This window comes from Rhipicephalus sanguineus, chromosome 6 (assembly GCF_013339695.2).
Source record: "Rhipicephalus sanguineus isolate Rsan-2018 chromosome 6, BIME_Rsan_1.4, whole genome shotgun sequence".
Classification (NCBI taxonomy): domain Eukaryota; kingdom Metazoa; phylum Arthropoda; class Arachnida; order Ixodida; family Ixodidae; genus Rhipicephalus; species Rhipicephalus sanguineus.
Window position 1 is genome coordinate 155,970,807 of NC_051181.1, and position 19,764 is coordinate 155,990,570.

The 19,764-nt window shown below is 46.3% G+C and overlaps 1 protein-coding gene across 3 annotated transcripts in view; it reads left to right on the forward strand.

The window, feature by feature from the left end:
* Nucleotides 1-19,764, forward strand: part of LOC119396844 (endosome/lysosome-associated apoptosis and autophagy regulator family member 2) — a 49,635-nt gene that overhangs the window by 22,986 nt on the left and 6,885 nt on the right. For 2 of the 3 annotated variants that reach the window (XM_037664185.2, XM_037664184.2), the window contains exons 2-16: nucleotides 2,157-2,506; nucleotides 3,214-3,361; nucleotides 3,438-3,527; nucleotides 4,508-4,616; nucleotides 8,052-8,201; nucleotides 11,370-11,642; nucleotides 13,604-13,708; nucleotides 14,663-14,910; nucleotides 15,642-15,709; nucleotides 16,242-16,442; nucleotides 17,069-17,290; nucleotides 18,438-18,567; nucleotides 18,700-18,809; nucleotides 18,973-19,049; nucleotides 19,602-19,647. In XM_037664185.2, coding sequence (XP_037520113.1) covers nucleotides 2,157-2,506; nucleotides 3,214-3,361; nucleotides 3,438-3,527; nucleotides 4,508-4,616; nucleotides 8,052-8,201; nucleotides 11,370-11,642; nucleotides 13,604-13,708; nucleotides 14,663-14,910; nucleotides 15,642-15,709; nucleotides 16,242-16,442; nucleotides 17,069-17,290; nucleotides 18,438-18,567; nucleotides 18,700-18,809; nucleotides 18,973-19,049; nucleotides 19,602-19,647 — 2,327 coding nt within the window. The remainder of the gene's footprint in view (nucleotides 1-2,156; nucleotides 2,507-3,213; nucleotides 3,362-3,437; nucleotides 3,528-4,507; nucleotides 4,617-8,051; nucleotides 8,202-11,369; nucleotides 11,643-13,603; nucleotides 13,709-14,662; nucleotides 14,911-15,641; nucleotides 15,710-16,241; nucleotides 16,443-17,068; nucleotides 17,291-18,437; nucleotides 18,568-18,699; nucleotides 18,810-18,972; nucleotides 19,050-19,601; nucleotides 19,648-19,764) is intronic. The other variant, XM_037664183.2, reaches the window with a different exon arrangement.

A 19,764-nucleotide genomic window follows, 5' to 3' on the forward strand; every position in this document is an offset into this window, starting at 1 on the left:
CTACAGCTGCCCTCTCCGTACCCTCCGTTTCGCGTTGCACCAATCTTCATTCATGAATAATCAACAAGCCCGACTTTCCACACAGCCCCGATAAAGCCTGACGTCATTGTATCATGAAGTCACTGGCCTCATGTGTCCGTGATGTCAGCGTCTTTTTTTCTTCTTTTTTTCTTATTTTTAAAGCGTTCATTAACCCCTAGTCGGCACTTCGTCGCTAAGAAATGACTGCAGTATACACAGAATGAACTTTTTAACGTCCAAGTTGTTTTTAACGTCAAGACTAAAAGCGAAAATCACTTGACGTTAAAAAGTTCATCGCCAACGGACGAAATAGAAATCAGAGTTTTCTTATTTTGAACCTTGAACCAAAGCCGTAGGGCCGTAACGTCACTCTGACGTCGGAAATATCAGTGTGTGCTCTCGTGACGCGGCCGTTTTTTTTTTCTTCGATTCATTCAGAATGTACCGCAGTCATTTCTTAGCGATGAAGTGCCGGCTAGGTGTTAGTGGCCACCGTAAAGAAAAACGTCCTGACATAACAGAGGCACCAGGCCGGTGACGTCATGACACAGTGACGTCAGGTCTTATCGGGGTAAGAGTAGCAAGTGTGTGTAAAATCGGTCCTGTTGGTGATCCTTTGCGCCCTTATGTATGTTTGTATGCAGCGCATATCAAGCTGTAAATTATATTGATTTAGTAATTTAAATGGCTCATCTTGAACAAATCTAAGCCGGCTTTATAGATACACATTACATACATTTATACATTTATTGCATTTATAGATATACATTAGTTATTTATATAAATATCTGGTATTCGTTGTAATAGTGGAGATAAAAATTGGCTATAACAAAAAACCCGTATATGGCTGGCACGAAGACCCTAGATACAAAACCGCATTATTCTAGGCTTCAAACCCACTATAAACGAGGTTGGATGAATGGCGCCTCCCTTCATCGTCACATCAGCTTCCAAAGTTCTCCCGTTTTGTTCATACACTGGCGCAACCAGTCAACTGCGCTACTTTTGTGCTCGGAATGACCAAAATTTCTGCAGTTTCTGCGTTGAGCGGCGTCGCCGTTGGCGTCGGTGGCGCAACCGATAGAGCGAACGCGGAGTCTGTCGATATCACGAGCCACTGGCCTCTGACGTCGCTTTCTCCGTCACGCGCGCTGGCCCCTCGGTCGGAGCTCGTGCGCATGCAGGGCTGGCACGTGCACTGCGGCTGGCTTAGCTTGTCCTAACGGGGCTGTCGGCGTTTCGCTTGGTTCGCGACGCCTGCAATGCGCAGAATGGTGTGCGTAGCAACTCGAGCGCTGGCATGTTTCTGTGGCAATATGTAACGAATAATACATTGCTACAACTGCGGATAGCCAAAAGTTCAAACACAGTTGCCGTTGCCGCAACGTGAAGCTGCGCTCAGAATTTTAATTAGGCAGTGTCGTAATCGTCGGTGAATTTCTTTCAAACGATTAAAAAGTGTGGCTATGAATCGTCTTTGAATATTTATTTTGCTTTTTATGCTACATTTGGAGATCTGAACCTCGCGCGAACCATATATTTATTCGTAAGTGCCGATATTGCGGCAGCTATCGCGCTTTCGGTTTCGTTATAAAAACAAAAACAAAAAGACAAATGTCACTAAAAGGAAGCGTGACCAACCAAACTTCGTAGTTAATTCGCTATAAACGATAATTTGCTATATCTGTGTTCCTTATAACGAAATTCAACTGTGTAGTCGGGGTTGCGCTTACTCCATCTGTGACTCTCTGGGCGCAGCATTAACGCGGCCCATACGGTGCATCGTGCCCATTTTATGACGCTCCGATCCGCGATGTGACTGCGACACATTGCCTGTGGACTTGTACAGGCCTAGAATTAAGCCGTCTTCGCCACCTCCGTGCAACAAGCATCAGGCCTTGCCGACCACCCGATCTCGACCGCTGGATCAATGGACCTTAACATCGTTCACTGTTAAACTTTATACACGAAGCGAATTTGCAGGTGTATTTTTTATACCGCGAATCACTATACCTAAGGGCGGGTATTCGAAGTAATAAAAAAAACTGTATAGTCATATAGCCGCGAATTGTGCACTCGAGGGCCGACTTCTTTAGCACTGACGTCCTCGTTCTGTCTGCTGTTGCTCTTTGCAGAAGGACTTCCACTACGAGTTCACCGAGTGCGACGACCAGGGCGGCCGGTGGCGCGTGTCGGTGCCGCGTCCGCAGACGTGCGTGGGCGGCGCGCCCAACGCGCCGCAGCGGGTGGAAGACTGCACGACGTCGTGCGCCGCGGGCTCGTACTTCGACCGGACGCGGCTGGCGTGCGTGCGCTGTCCCGCGGGCAAGTACTCGCTCGGAGGGGGCCTGCGCTTCAGCCAGTGGGACGGCGAACTGCCGCAGGGAATGCACGTCCTCACCGAGGCCATCGAGTCGAGCTTCCGCGCTCGGAGGACAAACGGCACCAGCAGCGCCACCGCCTCGAGCGCCGTCAACTGCTCGGCGTGAGTGGCATGTCCGTTGAATTGAATTGAATTTATTTGCAACTGTGTTGCGAGGATGACCAGGCAATAAAAGCTGCAATTAGCATCTTGAGGTGAACCTGGGCACCCCATACACGGAGCAGCTTCATAGCGGGCAAATAAAACAGACTAACGCACTTGAATGTAGCATACGCAAGCAGTTATGATTCAAACAACAAACAGTATTACAAGGAGAAACGTTTTGTACAAGCGTAACAGAGGAGGTTGATCAAGCGAACATGAACCTCTTACACGAGTATTTATAATCATATTAATGTATGGCGTAAATCCTTTAAAGGCAGAACAGATATATTTGGGTTATATTTTCTTTGCATCTGATTTAATAGTCTCGATCAAGAAAACTGCAGCATTCGTTCGCTGTATGTAGTTTAGTAGCTACTAGTGTTAACATTCCATTGTTCTGGCTGACGTATACGTTATCAAAGGGATATGATGCCGTAACGAAGCCGGATTGGTTAGCGTGTTATTATACATTTTTTCAATTCTGTATAAGCGCCAAAGCCTATATTGGTACCAAGATTCTACTTTTATATTTTGTTAATGGTTATGTGTAGGTTAGTTCGTGGCACACATTCATTAAGACGCTGTCAAGCGAACCTTCTCTTGTGCATTACTTGCCGGCGCGTCACTGAATAGATGCGGCATTTCGCGGTGCTCTTTCGGCGCAGGTACGGTTGGAAGGCGTTCCAGCCCTACGTGGCCTCCCAAGGGGGACCCTGCGTGTCGGTGCTCACCTACTCTGCCAAATTGGTGAAGCCCGGCGTGCTCACTTATACGTACCAGTACACCGACGACACCGTCATCTTCAACTTCGAGGTGCGTTCGCTAAACACTGTTCCGATGCTGTGAAAGTGAACGACCTACACGGATTTTCTTTTGTCTATCACTGCAGGCGCAAAATGACCAGTGCCAGAGCATCGAACACTCGGAGAGGTACAAGTGGCCTCAGACGACAGAGGAGGGCAAGTGGAAGACCATGAACGTAAGTGGACGGTGCGGGACTGGTACCTTGGTAAAAGAAAAACACACGAGCACAGAGGCAAAGCTACGTGCCCCAGCTCTCTAGTGTTCATCTCCGTCATTGCGTGTGCATGTTTTTCACGCTCTTCATTTTTGGCGATGCGACATAATACTTTCAACGCCAACGCTGCAAAACAAAAACAAAAACAAAATAAAACAGAGTATACAGGTTCAAGCTGAAATATTTTATACAATATCAAGGGCCCTAGCGTTAGAAACAGTCATACTTGTAGATGCGTGCGCTTCACGATATTTTAATGATAGACGAAAGGAGTAGACGGGACAGGTGCTTTACAAGTGCCAGTCCCTACCAACTCGCTCAAGCTTCTATCCTAATGCGGAAAAAGTGTTCTGGCCGAACTTATCACATAACGACGCTGCCCTACGATATTAGCATTGAAGGAATTTATGACATGACGAGATGTCGAAAGGGGGTGTATCCTGGTGTTTGCAATATTGTCGAGTTTGCGAAAATTGTGGTTGTTCTCACAGAAGAACGTCTTCTCAATGGGTAGCAATATTTCGACACATCGTTACATGTCCAAACCTGCAATTAATCTTTGCCCCCTTATCTAGATCAAGGAATTACTACAAGTGTTTAAGCAGTCACATTGATATACAACTCCACCTGAGGGGCAACATAAAATGTGATTTCATTCTGTATACGATGCAACGCAGTGGAGTATTTAGTCTCAAAAGGGTGGCCGTTTGGGCGAGTTGGTGTTGCATAACGTCGCTAATCGGCTCAACTCAGACAGTGCGAAACAACTAAGAAGATAACGAAGAGCGGCGCTAACGTATTTGATCTGTCCATGTTCGATATCGTGATTCTTTCGCGCGCGACTTCCCTGCAGGGGTAGCAGCGCTTGTGAGCTGCGAGTGCAATGTTGCGAGTGCTGCGAGCTGGTTACAATGAGCTGCGAGTGCTCCCGCTTCTCGCAGGTTAACCTGCAGGCGGGTCTGAACGTGCTCTACTGGAAGACGGTGGGCATGGACGCCGGCGAGGGGAAGACCAACAGGCCCGTGAAGATTAAGAGCATCGAGATAAGCGGTGCGTGCGCGTTCAAGTGCGGCACTTGCCCTCGCTCTCTTCCTCTCTCTCCAGCTTTTTCTCTTAGCTGCAGTCTTTCTAAGCGAACGTGAGCTCATCGCTTGCCTTCTTCCAGGCGTAATACTCGCTGGGTACCCGGATCATAAGAAAAAGATCAACGGGCGAGCAACAATTGGTGTGAACGCATGCAGCAGGCATTCGCAAGGAATAAATGGCAGCTCACCATTGTCCTTGAACAGCGCTCTTATCAGTGCGTCCTTGAAATATAACAGAGAAGCTTAGCTAGGGACAGTCCAACGCGCAATGGAGTTGGTGTGACGTTCACAAACAGCTTGAACAGTTTAGACCAGATAGCTGATGGGTGTAACTGATATTGTGGTTGCCATTAAAAAAAAGTCGGAGAGGTTATGCAAAGCTTACAGCAGAATCTTCAAAATTGGCTAGCGCGAAAATCGACAAGGACTAAGAAGGAACACTGATGTACAGGACAGGCGCTACTCGCAACTAAACTTTATTCAGAAACGTCTTCCTACATATATACACAGCCGAGTGGCGCGCGCAGGCGCAATGCACATGACAGTCGACATGCTAATCAGGACCGCGATACCAAAAACATATTCGCATTATAACCAAGTGTCTAAGAACAGTCTTTCCTTACTGCGCAGAACAACAGAAGTGTCACTGATACATTCACGGTCTTTCTTTTTAATATGATAAGCCTCCATTAGTTCTCTGGCCAGCGCATTCCCACTTCTGCCCAGAATTCGAATGCTAGACAGCACTGGCTCACAGGCACAGGTCCTACAATGCGTAGGCAGATGAAAATTCAAATTATTCTTAACAGAGCGCTCGTGTTCCCGTGCTCGATCGTTGACGCAACGACCAGTTTGTCCGATATAAACCTTGCCACAAGTGAGTGGGATTTCGTACACGACGCCTACGGCGCATGTGACGTAGGGCCGGACGTGCTTTTTTCCGCACGTCGGTTTTTTAAGTGGTCCCGAAATGCGAGGGCATAGCCCAGCCAGTTTATGCGGCGCTGAAAAAACTATAGGTACATTGTACCTATTTGCCACATTTTTTTAAATTGTGTGCCACTTTGTGCACATACGGCACCACTTTCGGCCTTTTTTCTGCACGAGCAGAGCCAGGCCTCTTCTTCCAAATTCTGCAAGGACAATGAACTTCGTCTTCTACAAGCAGATAAGGACAGTGGTTTTGTGGTATTGCCTTCAACGACGTTTCGTCAAAAAGCCACTGAAGCCTTGACCAAGAACTTCGCTCCTGCAAAAGTAAACCTGAGCAAGGTAAAAACAAAAGCCGTTTCTTTGTGTAAAGAGATGCAACTTTCAGGGTTGTGTAAGGCTATCATGGACAGTAAGCTTTTGTCATTGTCCATATTCTTCAGTGTTAAAACCCATAAGGTCGACATGCCTTTTAGAAGTATAGTTACTGAGCAGAATACTTGGCAGCAGCAGCTAAGTCAGTTTTTGTTAAAAAACTTAAACACTCTAGTTATTGATGATCCATTTATTGTTAAAAATTCTAAAGAAGTGACAACGTTTCTGGCATCTCTTGATTCCTGCAAGTCCGCCTTTTCGATAGATGTAGAGGACTTGTTCTACACCGTTTCCCACGATGCCCTGTTACCTGCCGTACGCTGTTGTATAGAAAAGAACGGAGATGTCGCTTTCCAGAATTCTACCGGTATCTCGGTCGATAATTTTATGACCTTACTAGAGTACTATCTATCCTCAACTTATGTTGCTTCTGACAGCGAGACGTTCATCCAGCGAAAGGGAATTTTTATTGGTTCATGTGTTGCCCCAGTGCTCTGCAATATTTTTTTAGCTGCTATTGACCGCGTCTTGAATAACCTATTGGACAGCGAGAAAGTTCTACGAATTTTTAGATATGTAGACGACTTTCTCGTGATTTTAAGCACTAATCCCTTCCAGACGAATACTAGTGCTGTTGATGATATTTTAAACCTGTTTAGACGACATGGAAAGGGTTTAACCTTCACCCATGAACTTCCTAACAATGACACCTTGCAATTTTTAGATCTTAATAGGCTTTTAAGGGGGCAGCATATTTGCTGGAAGTACTCTCCGTGAGCCCAAAAAGAGCTTTTACCCTTTGATTCTGCTCATAGTAAGGTTGTAAAACGAGCTATTGCCTCAGAATGCCTTGAATCGGTGCTGGCAAAGTCCTGCGTTCACTTGGCTCAGGATAGTTTTAATAGCCAGATTGAGCGCCTACAGGCGGCTGGGTTCCCCTGCTCGAACTTGACTGCTGTGTCCGAAACCCTCCTTCAGAAACTGAAGGGGAAGAAGAGGCCTGGCTCTGCTCGTGCAGAAAAAAGGCCGGAAGTGGTGCCGTATGTGCACAAAGTGGCACACAATTTTAAAAATGTGGCAAATAGGTACAATGTACCTATAGTTTTTTCAGCGCCGCATAAACTGGCTGGGCTATGCCCTCGCATTTCGGGACCACTTAAAAAACCGACGTGCGGAAAAAAGCACGTCCGGCCCTACGTCACATGCGCCGTAGGCGTCGTGTACGAAATCCCACTCACTTGTGGCAAGGTTTATATCGGACAAACTGGTCGTTGCGTCAACGATCGAGCACGGGAACACGAGCGCTCTGTTAAGAATAATTTGAATTTTCATCTGCCTACGCATTGTAGGACCTGTGCCTGTGAGCCAGTGCTGTCTAGCATTCGAATTCTGGGCAGAAGTGGGAATGCGCTGGCCAGAGAACTAATGGAGGCTTATCATATTAAAAAGAAAGACCGTGAATGTATCAGTGACACTTCTCTTGTTCTGCGCAGTAAGGAAAGACTGTTCTTAGACACTTGGTTATAATGCGAATATGTTTTTGGTATCGCGGTCCTGATTAGCATGTCGACTGTCATGTGCATTGCGCCTGCGCGCGCCACTCGGCTGTGTATATATGTAGGAAGACGTTTCTGAATAAAGTTTAGTTGCGAGTAGCGCCTGTCCTGTACATCAGTGTTCCTTCTTAGTCCTTGTCGATTTTCGCGCTAGCCAATTTTGAAGATTATGAACCAACTAGCCCAACAACGTATACTCTTACAGCAGAAGGAAGTCAGAAATAACGTAGAGCTACTCATCGTATGAGACTGGTATGTGATAATGGGTCCAGGTCCATGATTCTGTTGGGGTGTAGTTGTATTACAGTTAACGCAAGACAAAGATTCCTCAGGGCTAAGGGATATAAGAGAGAAGGCATGACGCAATTTCTTGATGGGTTAATTTAGCCATTCATATATTTTAGCCGTGCTTGCGAGCAGGCCTCCTTGACCATTGAGCCACCTTGGCGAGTCATATATCAGCATAATCGCACCACTATCGAGTTACGACAGCAGTTTATAGTGGACGTTAAGTTCCATCGTCACAACGGCGTTTGCAGGTGTGGCCTACACGTCCGAGTGCACCCCGTGCGCCCCCGGTACGTACAGCGACACCGAGGGGGCCGTCGAGTGCAAGCCGTGTCCCCTGAACACCTACTCCATCGGGGACGCCTCCGAGTGCAAGGCGTGCGGACCAGAGGAGTTCGCCCGTGAGTTGCTTACACAGTTCACGCACAGTCTGGTTCGCAGTTTTGTGCACGCGCCTGCAGTGCGCAGTCTAAGCAGTTCTACCCTTAGTTTGTGATTGAAACGGAAAATACGAGGGTATGTTTCTCTGCACTGGACCATTGAATATGAGCGAGAAGTTCATCATTGATAGAGCAGCACCAGGCAGTGAGACTTCCGGTCAAGTTCTATAGGTTTCGTGAATCGAACGCCTTGCATGTATGTCTTTTAAAGCAAGGATGAAAAGAACATTAGCCTATGGAAAAAGTCATATTTAGGTTATAATCATTATGTTTTGTCTATTCTCATTATAAATTTCTTTCATATCAAGAGGAGTGTACCTGTCAGCGATGTTTCTTTACAGACGATCCGCATACTTTCCCCGTTCATAAGGACACTGAGTGTTTAAGGATTCAAGGCTGTGCGCTCGCAACCATCTAATGGTATTGCAAAATCTTTAATACACAAAGTTAACTGACGACACGAGTGAAATGAATCAGTACATTTTGTACGAAGTCAAACGGATACGATTCTGTAAGAAATAGGGATATAAGAATGGGGAGACGTCGCACAGAATAAGACGACTTCAGTTGGCACGGTATGACATCTGAATGCCTAATAACAATAAATGTTGGAGTTTTACGTGCCTAAACTACGATATGATTGAGAGACGCCGTAGTGTATGGCTCCGGAAACTTCGACCACCTGGTGTTCTTTAACGTGCACCATACCAAGCACATTAAAGCACACAGGCCTCTACCATCCATCGAAATTCGGCAGCCGTGGCCGGCATTTGATCTCCCGACCTTCGGGTCAGCAGTCGAGCACCGTAACCGCTTGACCACCACGGGGGGTTCTGAATGCCTAAGCGTGCACTGCAAGCGCCGTTGGTCATTTTATAGACCGGGCCTTATGGCCTGTGCAGTGCACGCTACCTTTTTACACAGACACACGGGCGAATAGAAAGGAGCGCACTAAACCGGGGGCCAGACAGGAATAGTGTGACACCCAGCAGCAAAAAAAGCACGGTCCGCAACGCGTGACGTATCACAGCTGTCCATTGCTGGGACAGCGCGACAGAAAGTGCGACGGGAAGCGTGCTGCGCGATGCGGGCTTCGGACGAGGTGAGGGCGAGCGTTGTCGCCGTTGCCATGGAAACGATCAGGTGGGGCTCGCCTTTATCGCCAAATTGAAAGGTCGGGTCGGAAAGCTCTTTGTGAAGCGTGACGTCGCGTTAACGGCGGGCACGTTATATACACTCTGTCTCCTTCAAAACCATGCAGCGCGACGAAAGTTGTAGGGCTTTCGCGAAACACTGTGCGAGGCGCTATTGAAGCAGCCATACTATATGAATAGCTGCACTGAAGAAGCCGTACAGTAAATCGACAACTGCACGCTAGGCAGTGTACCCACGAAAAGGGATCGAAAACCTGCTAGCCGGTTTATAGAACCTCGACTTTGCTTTTTTTTAATTTATATGTAAAAAAATTGCTTCAGTGCTGTTGCGATTTTACGAATTTTCAACATCATTAGTGTAGTTTGAACGTATGGACATAAATAACTTACTTTCTCCATTGTTATTTGTTGGCACGTTAATAATTGTTCGATAGGGACAACGAAACGAACAGTTTCACACTTCTTTTGGCGCCACGTAGTGCGCGCGCTGAAACATCGTGTCTAGTTGTCTGTTTACTGACGAGTTGTAGGCAGATTGCCGAAACGTCGAAGCCGTAGAGATGCACACCTTTTTCACAGTTCTTTTGTGCTTGGCCTTCTTTGCAAAACTTCGACAGGGAAATTAACAAGAAAATGCGCGGTTTTTTAATTGATATGTAATGTCGCGGTATTTACTGTGAAGAAGGAAACTTCTTATACAGCGCACACGAGGCAGTAACGTGAGATTCCTTTTTATATATTTACTGTGGCCTGTAGTATAGCTGTCAATGGGTTTTGTCTTTGGGTCGCACCACATGCTGACGTTAGGTCCTGTATTCTCGGCGGATTGTCATCGTACGGCAGTGTCCCGCTACTATACCTGAACACTAGCGAATCGCCCTCACCATGTGGCCGGTGCTTCGCAGTGAATGGCAAATCTCGAGTTAGTCGGTTGTTCATCATCACAAAGCAAATAGAGCACACACTCCACGAAGGCAGACACAAGGAACACGGGGCTCAGGCGCTCACTATCAACTGAACTTTGATTTTTAGTGCACCGCGGTAAATATACGGCGGCTATCAACAACAACAAAATAACGCCTGACATATACACATTCCGAGCACTCATCGAGAAGGACCCATGGTTACGTAGGCCTCCATAGGAAAGTTAACTATGTATTAATAAAGGTTATGGAATGGGTAGTGACGCAACCGTCTTTTAGGTTCGCGATTTCCTGGGCCTTTATTATTTCTCGTGTCCTCTTGTCACCACACTTACGCAGCACGCTTGTGCTACTGAAGTTCGGCGAGCATTCATAATCTCGACAATGGATACCCAGATGGCCTTAAATTCGCACTGTCACATTATACATGTGCTCTAACAGTCTTTTATTAAGTGATCTGCCGGTTTGACGAACGCACTTTTGGCCGCAAGACGATGAAATGGAATAGACGACGCCTTCGCCACAAGACAGGAACTGATCGCGATGACTTGTGGTCCAGCCGACATACCTACGGCTGATATTATTTACACGCTTGCACAGGATTCACGAGCGATCCGGTGCTGAAGAAAGAAGGTGTATTCCACTTCCACTGCCTATCTTTCTCAGGTTGCGAGATGTGGTCATGCGCGTAAAAAATAGTCCAAGGCTCGACCAAAACTCGTCAGGCGAGGGCGATTTATTGAAGAAATAAAAGAGACACTCGCCTTGTTTAAAAGAAAATAGAGATATATTGACCTTTCGGGGCCGCTACGCGTCCCATGTTCACCAGGCGCAGGCTTGGCGTTTTTTCAGAGTCTTCATACGTACGAGCTTCTGCTTAAGTTTGTTCGTTGGCGCATGTGTGATTTTAACGCCGTATGGTCCAAAAACTCTTGCAAGTGCATCACTGGTACCTTTCGCGTAAGGAACGGCTGCACGTTTTTGCTTACGCACGTAAGCAATGATCGCCATCTTCTTCGTCTCTTATGTGCGTCTCTTTCACTGCTTTGCAGTGCCCGGCTCGTCGCAGTGCGGCAAGCGTCCGGCTTGCACGCCGGACGACTACTATGAGATTCGCAGCCCGTGCGACCACCGCACCAACATGACGACGGTGTCGTACGACTGGGTGTCGCCCAAGGTGTGCGACCAGCACCACCCGGACTCGGTGCACCTGCCGGTGTCCGGCATGACGGTGGCCTGCCCACCCTGCAACCCCGGTATGCACCACGGGAACAGGCACATGTGCGACTACTGCCCGCCGGGCAACTACTCGGACGGATACAAAGGTGAGCATAATTAATTAACAGTAATTACTTATAATTACTGATGGCTTGGTGATTGATTATTAAACAGTAATTGCGTCGGTTTATGTATACCTCGAAGTCGCTATTAGAATACGAGAACCCCGGAGTCGATCGCTTGCACTGACGACACCAAAGCCGCCATGTTGGAGCACCGCATGGTGGGACGCGAGGTTTGTGAAGTCACGTTAGTGTTATGAGTGCATAGCTTACAGGTCCTTCCATTATTTATGCGCAGGAGCCAATAACGCAGGAGCTAATAACGAAGCAGGTTAACCGCAACGTGACTATACTGTCCATGACTATACTGAACATATAGCATCAAAGCCGCCATGCATGAGTACCAGTTCGTTAAAGAGGTGCGTCCATGACGTCATGTGCAAGCCATGTATAGACAACTATAGTTTCTCTACAACTAGCAATCATTGCAACTGCATGGACTGTGCGCTTCAGTGCACATAACAGGCAACGTTAATATATTTTATCGATGGTACTGGACACTACGTACGTTACTTCAACGGCTAACGTCGCGTTACGCGTAATGTAACTTGATTCGCGGCGCCGCACTTACCATATGTTATTGTGTATAACCCGCACGGGAAATAGAGGAAATTCGGAACTGAAGTCAATGTAAACTACACGCGAATTCTTTTGTGTAAGATGGCTTCACGGCCGTAGTTTGTGGCAATGCGAGAAAGGTGTCTTCACGGCAATACTCGGGGATCATTTTAAAATTTTCCCGTGTTTGGGAGGGGGGGGGGGGGGAGTGAATTACATGCAGGGGCGGGTTATACGCGAGAAAATACGGCACCTGTGGCTCGCTTCCTTAAATTTCATTCCTCCTGATGTTGAATTTCTACCTCAAATATATGTAAATTCAAGCGGACTGTTGCCGTTACTCGAGGAAAATAGCGCGAATTAATTTTCACTCGCGCGACTACGCACATTTATACAAGTTGTCGTCACTGGAACGTAGCGGATGGCTTCGGGCTAATTTTGGCGCAGCCTTCGTGGTTCTGTGACGTGCCCTAAAAAAAAAAAAAACATAACGCTCGTGCGTTTTTGCATTTCGCCTCGCATAGGAATCTGCCGCAGCTAAAAATCGATACCACGACCTCATTTCTGTCGAATAACGCTGCAGATACACGCCACGGAGAATAGTTAAGCAAAAAAAAGAATTTTTTTTATAGTCTCGTGCTGCGCACATACACGCCGACTACAATTACATGGCCCAAATAGCAACCTTGGCGGATTATACAAAGTACACTTGTTGTGGCCTACTTTCGTGCATATATCGAACTACACCATTGCTTAGCGCTCAGCGTCTTCGGCTGGCGTGAACACAACAAAGAAAAAGTAGAAGTCTTTCTTGGTTCTCAATACGTGTAACCGAAGTTGACCGCATGCAGGCGCAAGTGCTACTAAGCGAATAGTGAATACAATACGCGTCGTACGTCTTTCGTTGTTTTTTTAAGCGAAGATTTTATGAGTTTCAGGTTTCGGTGGTGGCAGTGGCATAGTTCGCGAAAAATCCGGCGCCGGCTGGTGTACACAGATGCGGCCCTCGAAGGTGCGCCAGTCGCATGCGTATTTTTATGCGCAGTTTTACAATAACTGGCACTCTCTCGATCGTGGGCTTTTCGGCGTTAAGCCGTTTAATATATGGCAACCTGATCTTTTATTGACGTCACTCGTCATTTCACATTTTCGCATTTAATTGTTGCGTTTCATTGTTTCACGCATGACCGTCGTTCTTGCCTGTAGCAACAGAAGTGTTGCGCTGCGAAGCACGTGGGTTAAAGCCCCATTCCCGGCGTGGAGAAAGAAATAGAAAGAAAAAAAAAAACGCCAGGCACGCACACGCCAATTGATCCTCGCTTGTCCCCATATTCCCGATAGGGAATGGGCTCCAATCTTTTTTTTAATTACTCCCTGCTGGTTTACAGAATGCCAAGACTGTCCCGCATCGACGGTGCCGAACTACGGATTCTTCCTGAAGACGTGGCAAGAGCTTCCAAGCAACATGGCGTCGCGCTGCATGAGCCTACAAGGTGAGCTTATTGCGTGGTGAATTACGGCAGGTCGTAGAATAGGTAAGCTTTACGAAGATTTCTTTTTGAAACCAGGCGGTGAGCAACCCCAATAATCTCGTTATTTGTACTTTTGTGGGGCATCCACAAAATATTTAGTCTTAGCCATTTGTAATGTTAGTGTAATGTTTCTTCATTCAGTGTTTTCCCTACATTTACACTATATCCGTATTTCGTGTGCCGAACGAATTTTTATGAAAATACGAATATACTAGAGAGCATTATTTTTAAGTGTGAGCGAGGCTATCAGTTACATTAAGTGTTGACGAACCTATAATTCGTCGCCTGCTCTTTTTTTTTAAAGTGTTCAGTGAATGTTGTTGGAAGCGGTAACACCGTAGCATTATTATACCGGATGCACCTTTTTGTTTGATGAATCGCTTGCCTAGAACTTAATCGCGTTACTAGTGCCCCTCAACTCTTGAAGTTCTTAGACTTTTTTTCATTCTTGTTTACATTTTTTTCTATTTGCTAGAACAATATCTGCTTTTCTTTAGGAATCAGTTCTGCCTCGATGTCATTTTGCACCTCTATATTCGTTCTATTTTGATTTTATAGACGTTCAATAGTGGTCTCACCACTATACGACTCTTTTACTCTCTACGAAAAAGGAGAGAGTCATTTGACTCTTCATTGTGAGACCTTACCTGCCACATATATGACTCCCTTTAAAGGGACACAAAAACTCTCTTTGGAGATCCATTATACACCCTTTGGAGAGTCGTGGGGCCCAAAAGAGAGTTAACGCGTCTCTTTAAAGAGAGTCATATACGTGGCAAATCGGGACTCCCCGAAAAGAGTAGCACATACTCTTTTTTTTTTTTTTTTTTTTGAAGTGCAAGAACAGCGTGTTAAGGGTAGTGACCGCTGCAGCAGATTGATGTAACAAAACTCCGCGTACAACGAAATCCGCAGGCTGGGGCTGCCGCAACGCGACGGCCTGGAAGGCGTCCGGCGGCTACGTGCAGAGCGGCCAAGGGCACGGCGAGGACGCCTACCTGATCCTGTCGCTGGAAGTCGGAGGCTTCCGACGCCGCGACGTGTTCTTCGGCGGCCGCACCACGGCCTACGGCACCGTCAGCTTCACCTTCGAGCTCGACTGTTCCGGCCTCTGCGAGCTCGTCTTCATGTCCGTAAGGGAATCATTCGTGGTCACTAACCAAGTGAACTTCATCATTCGAAGGCATTATGTCCGGTAGTCTGCGAGGTGTGAAAGTTTAAGATTGTGCCCTCACGAACAAGCAAATGCTGAACGTTTTACATGCCCTGAACGGCGCGTCGTGTAATAATAATAATAATAATAATAATAATAATAATAATAATAATAATAATAATAATAATAATAATAATAATAATAATAATAATAATAATAATAATAGATCGTAAACTCGTTAAAAATACGTTTTTCTACTTGACGAACACAGACACGCACAATAAAATGCCGTTATAAAGTGCGTTAAAAGAGTGCGGAATTATGTAAGGAAGGCACACTATGGAAGCTTTTACAGCGCATATATCGAAACGGGCAGTTTATTACATACGGGAGGCTTGTTTCACCTCAAGAAACATGTTATCACAGTGAAGCCAGAGTCTCAGGCATTGATGTCTATTTTTGCGTCGCCGCTCGTGAATTGGCTAAAAAGCAAGCACGCAGGCGTTCACAACGGCCAAGTTTGTAGATGCAGAGGTACGTCTTCCGACGTGTCTCGTAGCGTCCTGTTAGCTGTGGTTGAAAGAATATGACTGACCATTTTTATGAACTATCTTGAGGCCACTTTACGGTTAGAAGTATAACATGATTTATACGTACTCTCGCTCATTTTGATATTCACTAGAGCACCAAGAGAAAAAAAAAATAAAACAAAGTAAAATCACTGTTATTCGTATGTTTCAGTCTAACACAAGGCAAGGCGTGTCTGTCGTGAAGTCTTGGACTGGCAGGCAGGAGAAACAACACTACACGTAAGTGCATAAATATATCGTGCCCCGTTTTTTAAAGTTAAAACAAAAAAAGCCTGCTGCATTCCTTCAACCGTTACTTGCATACTTGTACGCGCCAAAAAAGGGCTGAGAAATTACAATAATGAATGAAATTATTGCCAGCTACAACGTGTAGCATTTATATATTCGGACATTCCGGATTCTATAGATAGGCTGCAAGATTGATAATGCGCCAAACATGCTCGAGAAAATAACCGGAACACAAACCTCTGGTTGGGTCTGCATGTAATCATATTCTTTACTTTTGGTCTTTTTACATTAGTGATTTACATCGGACAATTTGTTCACGTGACTGGGCGTTTTCCAGTAGGACTATACTCTAACTCGCGCAGTTCACCGTTTTTTTTTTAAATTTTCCAAGCTCACTGCGTGTGACCTGACGAAGCAAACGGCGTTTTCACAGCTGGACTATCTCGGAGAATCACTTCGCAGAGTGCCTCTGTGCCTTATCGTACTTTATACAGCTGACGTCTCCACACCGTCGTTGTCGCAGGTACTACGTGCAGCAGAACGACAGCTACACGTTCAGCTGGGCGTTCCAGAGGTCGGCCAGCGACCCGGCCTCGCCGCGCAGTAACCGGCGACGCCAGCAGACCGAGGACTCAGCCATCATCTACGACATCCACGTGACCAACACCGTTCGCGGTGGAGCGGAGAAGTGCATCCCTTGCCCCGAAGGGAGCGAGGCCAAAGGGTGAGGAGGCCGCGCATGTGCTGTGCTTGCAATAGTCGGCTAAAACCTAAGAATGAATACTAGCTCCGCCCACAGCCTTCACTGTTCCACTCGGAGATAATTTTCATAGTCGCTCCATCCAATCACATTTGCTCACTTCCGTGACGTCGGGCACTTCGGATAGTTGGTGTTCCCATACAGGACACGTTCGTGTCGCTGGTTTTAAATCGAAAACTTGAATGTCCTGGCATATTTCGTCAGAGATTTTGATATCACTGCACAGCTAAAGGTCATATTTAGGTAGGAACGACGAATCCGGTTTAGTTTTCGATACACGTGGTATTTACACTAGCACAGAAAATTGCTTACTGCTCGAAAGAAAGCCACCATGCAAGGCTCTTTTACATAGATGATTGACAAGCGCGTTGTTGTTGTGTGGGCGGAGCTTGTGTTTATTCTTAGGGTAACCGACTGTAAACTATATAGTTTGATTAGTTGCAGTTTCTTGTCGTTCGCGAGAAATGAATTTCAGTAAGCGGGTCGTTTATAAAAGAACAAAAAAAAAAGCTTATAGTACAGTTATATAGTATATAGAGTAAGGAGCTGGCAAATCAGCACCGAACATCACGTTGGCGCCACGCTTTCAGGTGCATCCCTTGCGGTCCGGGCCAGTACATCGAGGACCGAGAGAACCTTGTGTGCAAGCAGTGCCCGGCCAACACGTACGTGACCGAGAGGCTGCCGTACGGTGTCTCTTCCTGCAAGTCCTGCGGGCCAGGGCTGCGCAGCGAGAACGGGCAGGCCTGCTACAGCGACTGCCGCGTCTACCTGCAGCAAGGGGACGAGTTCGACTTCCACACGCTGCCGTCGTGAGTTGTCATTGCGGCATTCGCTGCGTGCTGCACGTGCCAGTGTTTAGCGTTAACCGAATCGCTCAAGATGGATGTGAAATTCATGCAAGTAAAGCGGCCATGGGGGCTGGTTGGTATGGCTTTATGACTGTTCAATATGTCCTTTCGTCAGTTCTTGACAGAGCGAATTTCATGAAAGTGAAATAACATACAAATGAAATAAGGTAGACAAACTTGTTCCATTGTATACCTGCCGTGTCCGTCAAATAGGTGGCTAGATTGCTATTTTCTTTCGGGGAGCATTGAGGGCAATTAACCAATATTGTGATGTAATAATACGAAATCATATGATAGGTCGCGGGATCGAATCCCGGCCGCGGCGGCCACATTTTCGATGGAGGCGAAAATGCTTGAGGCTCGTGTACTTAGGTTTAAGTGCACGTTAAAGAACCCCAGGTGGTCGAAATTTCCGGAGCCCTCCACTACGGCGTCCCTCATAGTCATATCGTGGTTTTGGAACGTTAAACCCCAACAATTATTATTATTACGTTAAATGTAGGGCTAGTTTTTATTTCCCATCAATACAATCTTGATCAATACAATTGTGAGACTAAAAGCGAGGAACGCTTGGCTAAGGTCTCACACCTTTTACAGAAGGCAGTAGCTAGGAACATCACATATATTGCATATGTATTCGCAAGAAAGCAAAGCAGAGAGAGAGAGAGAGAGAAACAAAGAAGTGAAAAAAAGGCAGACCTATGCAGTATGCAAAATTGTATTGAAGAGCAGCACTAAAGACGAAAGAGGATGCAAAAACAAATCGTAGAGAGCGCTGCTATTGGCTACGAACATTTTACTGTGCGAAAACCGAGCGCTTGCACAATATTATTGAATGCTCGCGATCATGCGCATTATAAAGTGCTTTACCATTTGTGTCCAAATATGACCGTCACATGACTTCGTGGAGCATGCATGCTAGGGGCTTTATTACTGGCGTAAATGTAGCCGTGGTACGAGGAACTCGCTATCAGCACGAGATTTATTTGTATATTAATGTTTACGTTGTACGTACGTGCGTAAATGTCTTCGGCCACAAGCTCAGCAGGCAATAATTATTTTTAATTTGCCGTGCTATATCAAAGTAATTGTGCGCTCGTTTTGGCAGGTACCTGGAAGTCCGAGGCCGCAAGCTGTTCACGGCTAGCGGAACTCAGTACTACCACGTGTTCAACATCAGCCTCTGCGGTAACGAAGGAAAACCGGTGGCCGTGTGTGGGAACAACGTCACGTACCACGTAAGTCCCTCCCGCAACATCTTTCAGTCGCGTATCAGTTGCGTGTATTTCGACGGCGTCTTTGACGAATTGGACTGTCGTCGCCGTGTTCTTTGTCGGGCGTCGTTTTCTGCATAATTTTGTCCGTTGCAGATGCAGGACGAGTTCTCCGGCGACAGTGTCATGTCCCAAGTGTGCAGATCAACAATCGTGCCTTCGCAGCAAGCTGACATCGGCACGCCGCTGGCCATTCAGTCTGTGAGGTGAGTCCAGACCAGGGTGGTCCAGACTCGATGCCATACAGGTCTTCTTCCGAGTAATTGTTGCAACGACGATGTATATACTTAGGATCGTGAGGGTTTCAAGCCATTTTCAAGAGTAACGTATACGTTCTCCCGTTTTTTCCCCCTTCCTTTCTATTTCAAGCCTGGGAGACGAGTTGGTTGGTATCACGACCCGACCATCGTACAATGACATCGACGTTCTCAAGGAGTTCCTTCCAGGTAAGCGCGCTAGTTGCGCTAAAATTGCTAGCCTGACAGCGTTACACGATTTCGCTTAATTAGTTCGTTGAAGGAATTACCTGCATTATATGCGTCGTCATATCGCCTTGTCGAAAGAAAAAAGAAGACTTTCATTGGAATGCATGTTAACGTCATCACGTCATATGATTTTGCGTGTTAACTTCAGTCATGTGACCACACTGCGTGCAGTAATTCTGCACAGTATTCTGCCATTCATACTGGGCTCAGGACAAAAAAAGAAAACTAGGTACAATATCTGTATACGATTATTTGACATAATTCTACGTTGACGCATGCTCTGGCGACTTCATAGGTGATTATTAGATTAAGGACGTGTTGGATTTTGTTAGTTGCCAGGTGGCATGAATATACATAACAATTTCACTAATAAACCTGAGTTGTTAGCGATCGCGATCGCTCTGTCTTTTATTGTCTCTCCGTCTCCTTCTTTGCGCTCTGCACTTTTATTGTGAGTGCATGTACAAACAGCGCTATTCTTACAACGCTCACGCCCCTGTGATGTCATTTCAGGTCCCGGCCAGAAACCGGATGTGCATTTCTTCTATTACTCAGCCACGTGAGTAAACAAACGTTGTGGAGGTCTTTCTTTCTTTTTTTTTCATCATTCCGTCATTACTGTTACTAGACAAGTAAGGCAACTAAACAACAAAAATCCGTAGCTGGATAAAACCAG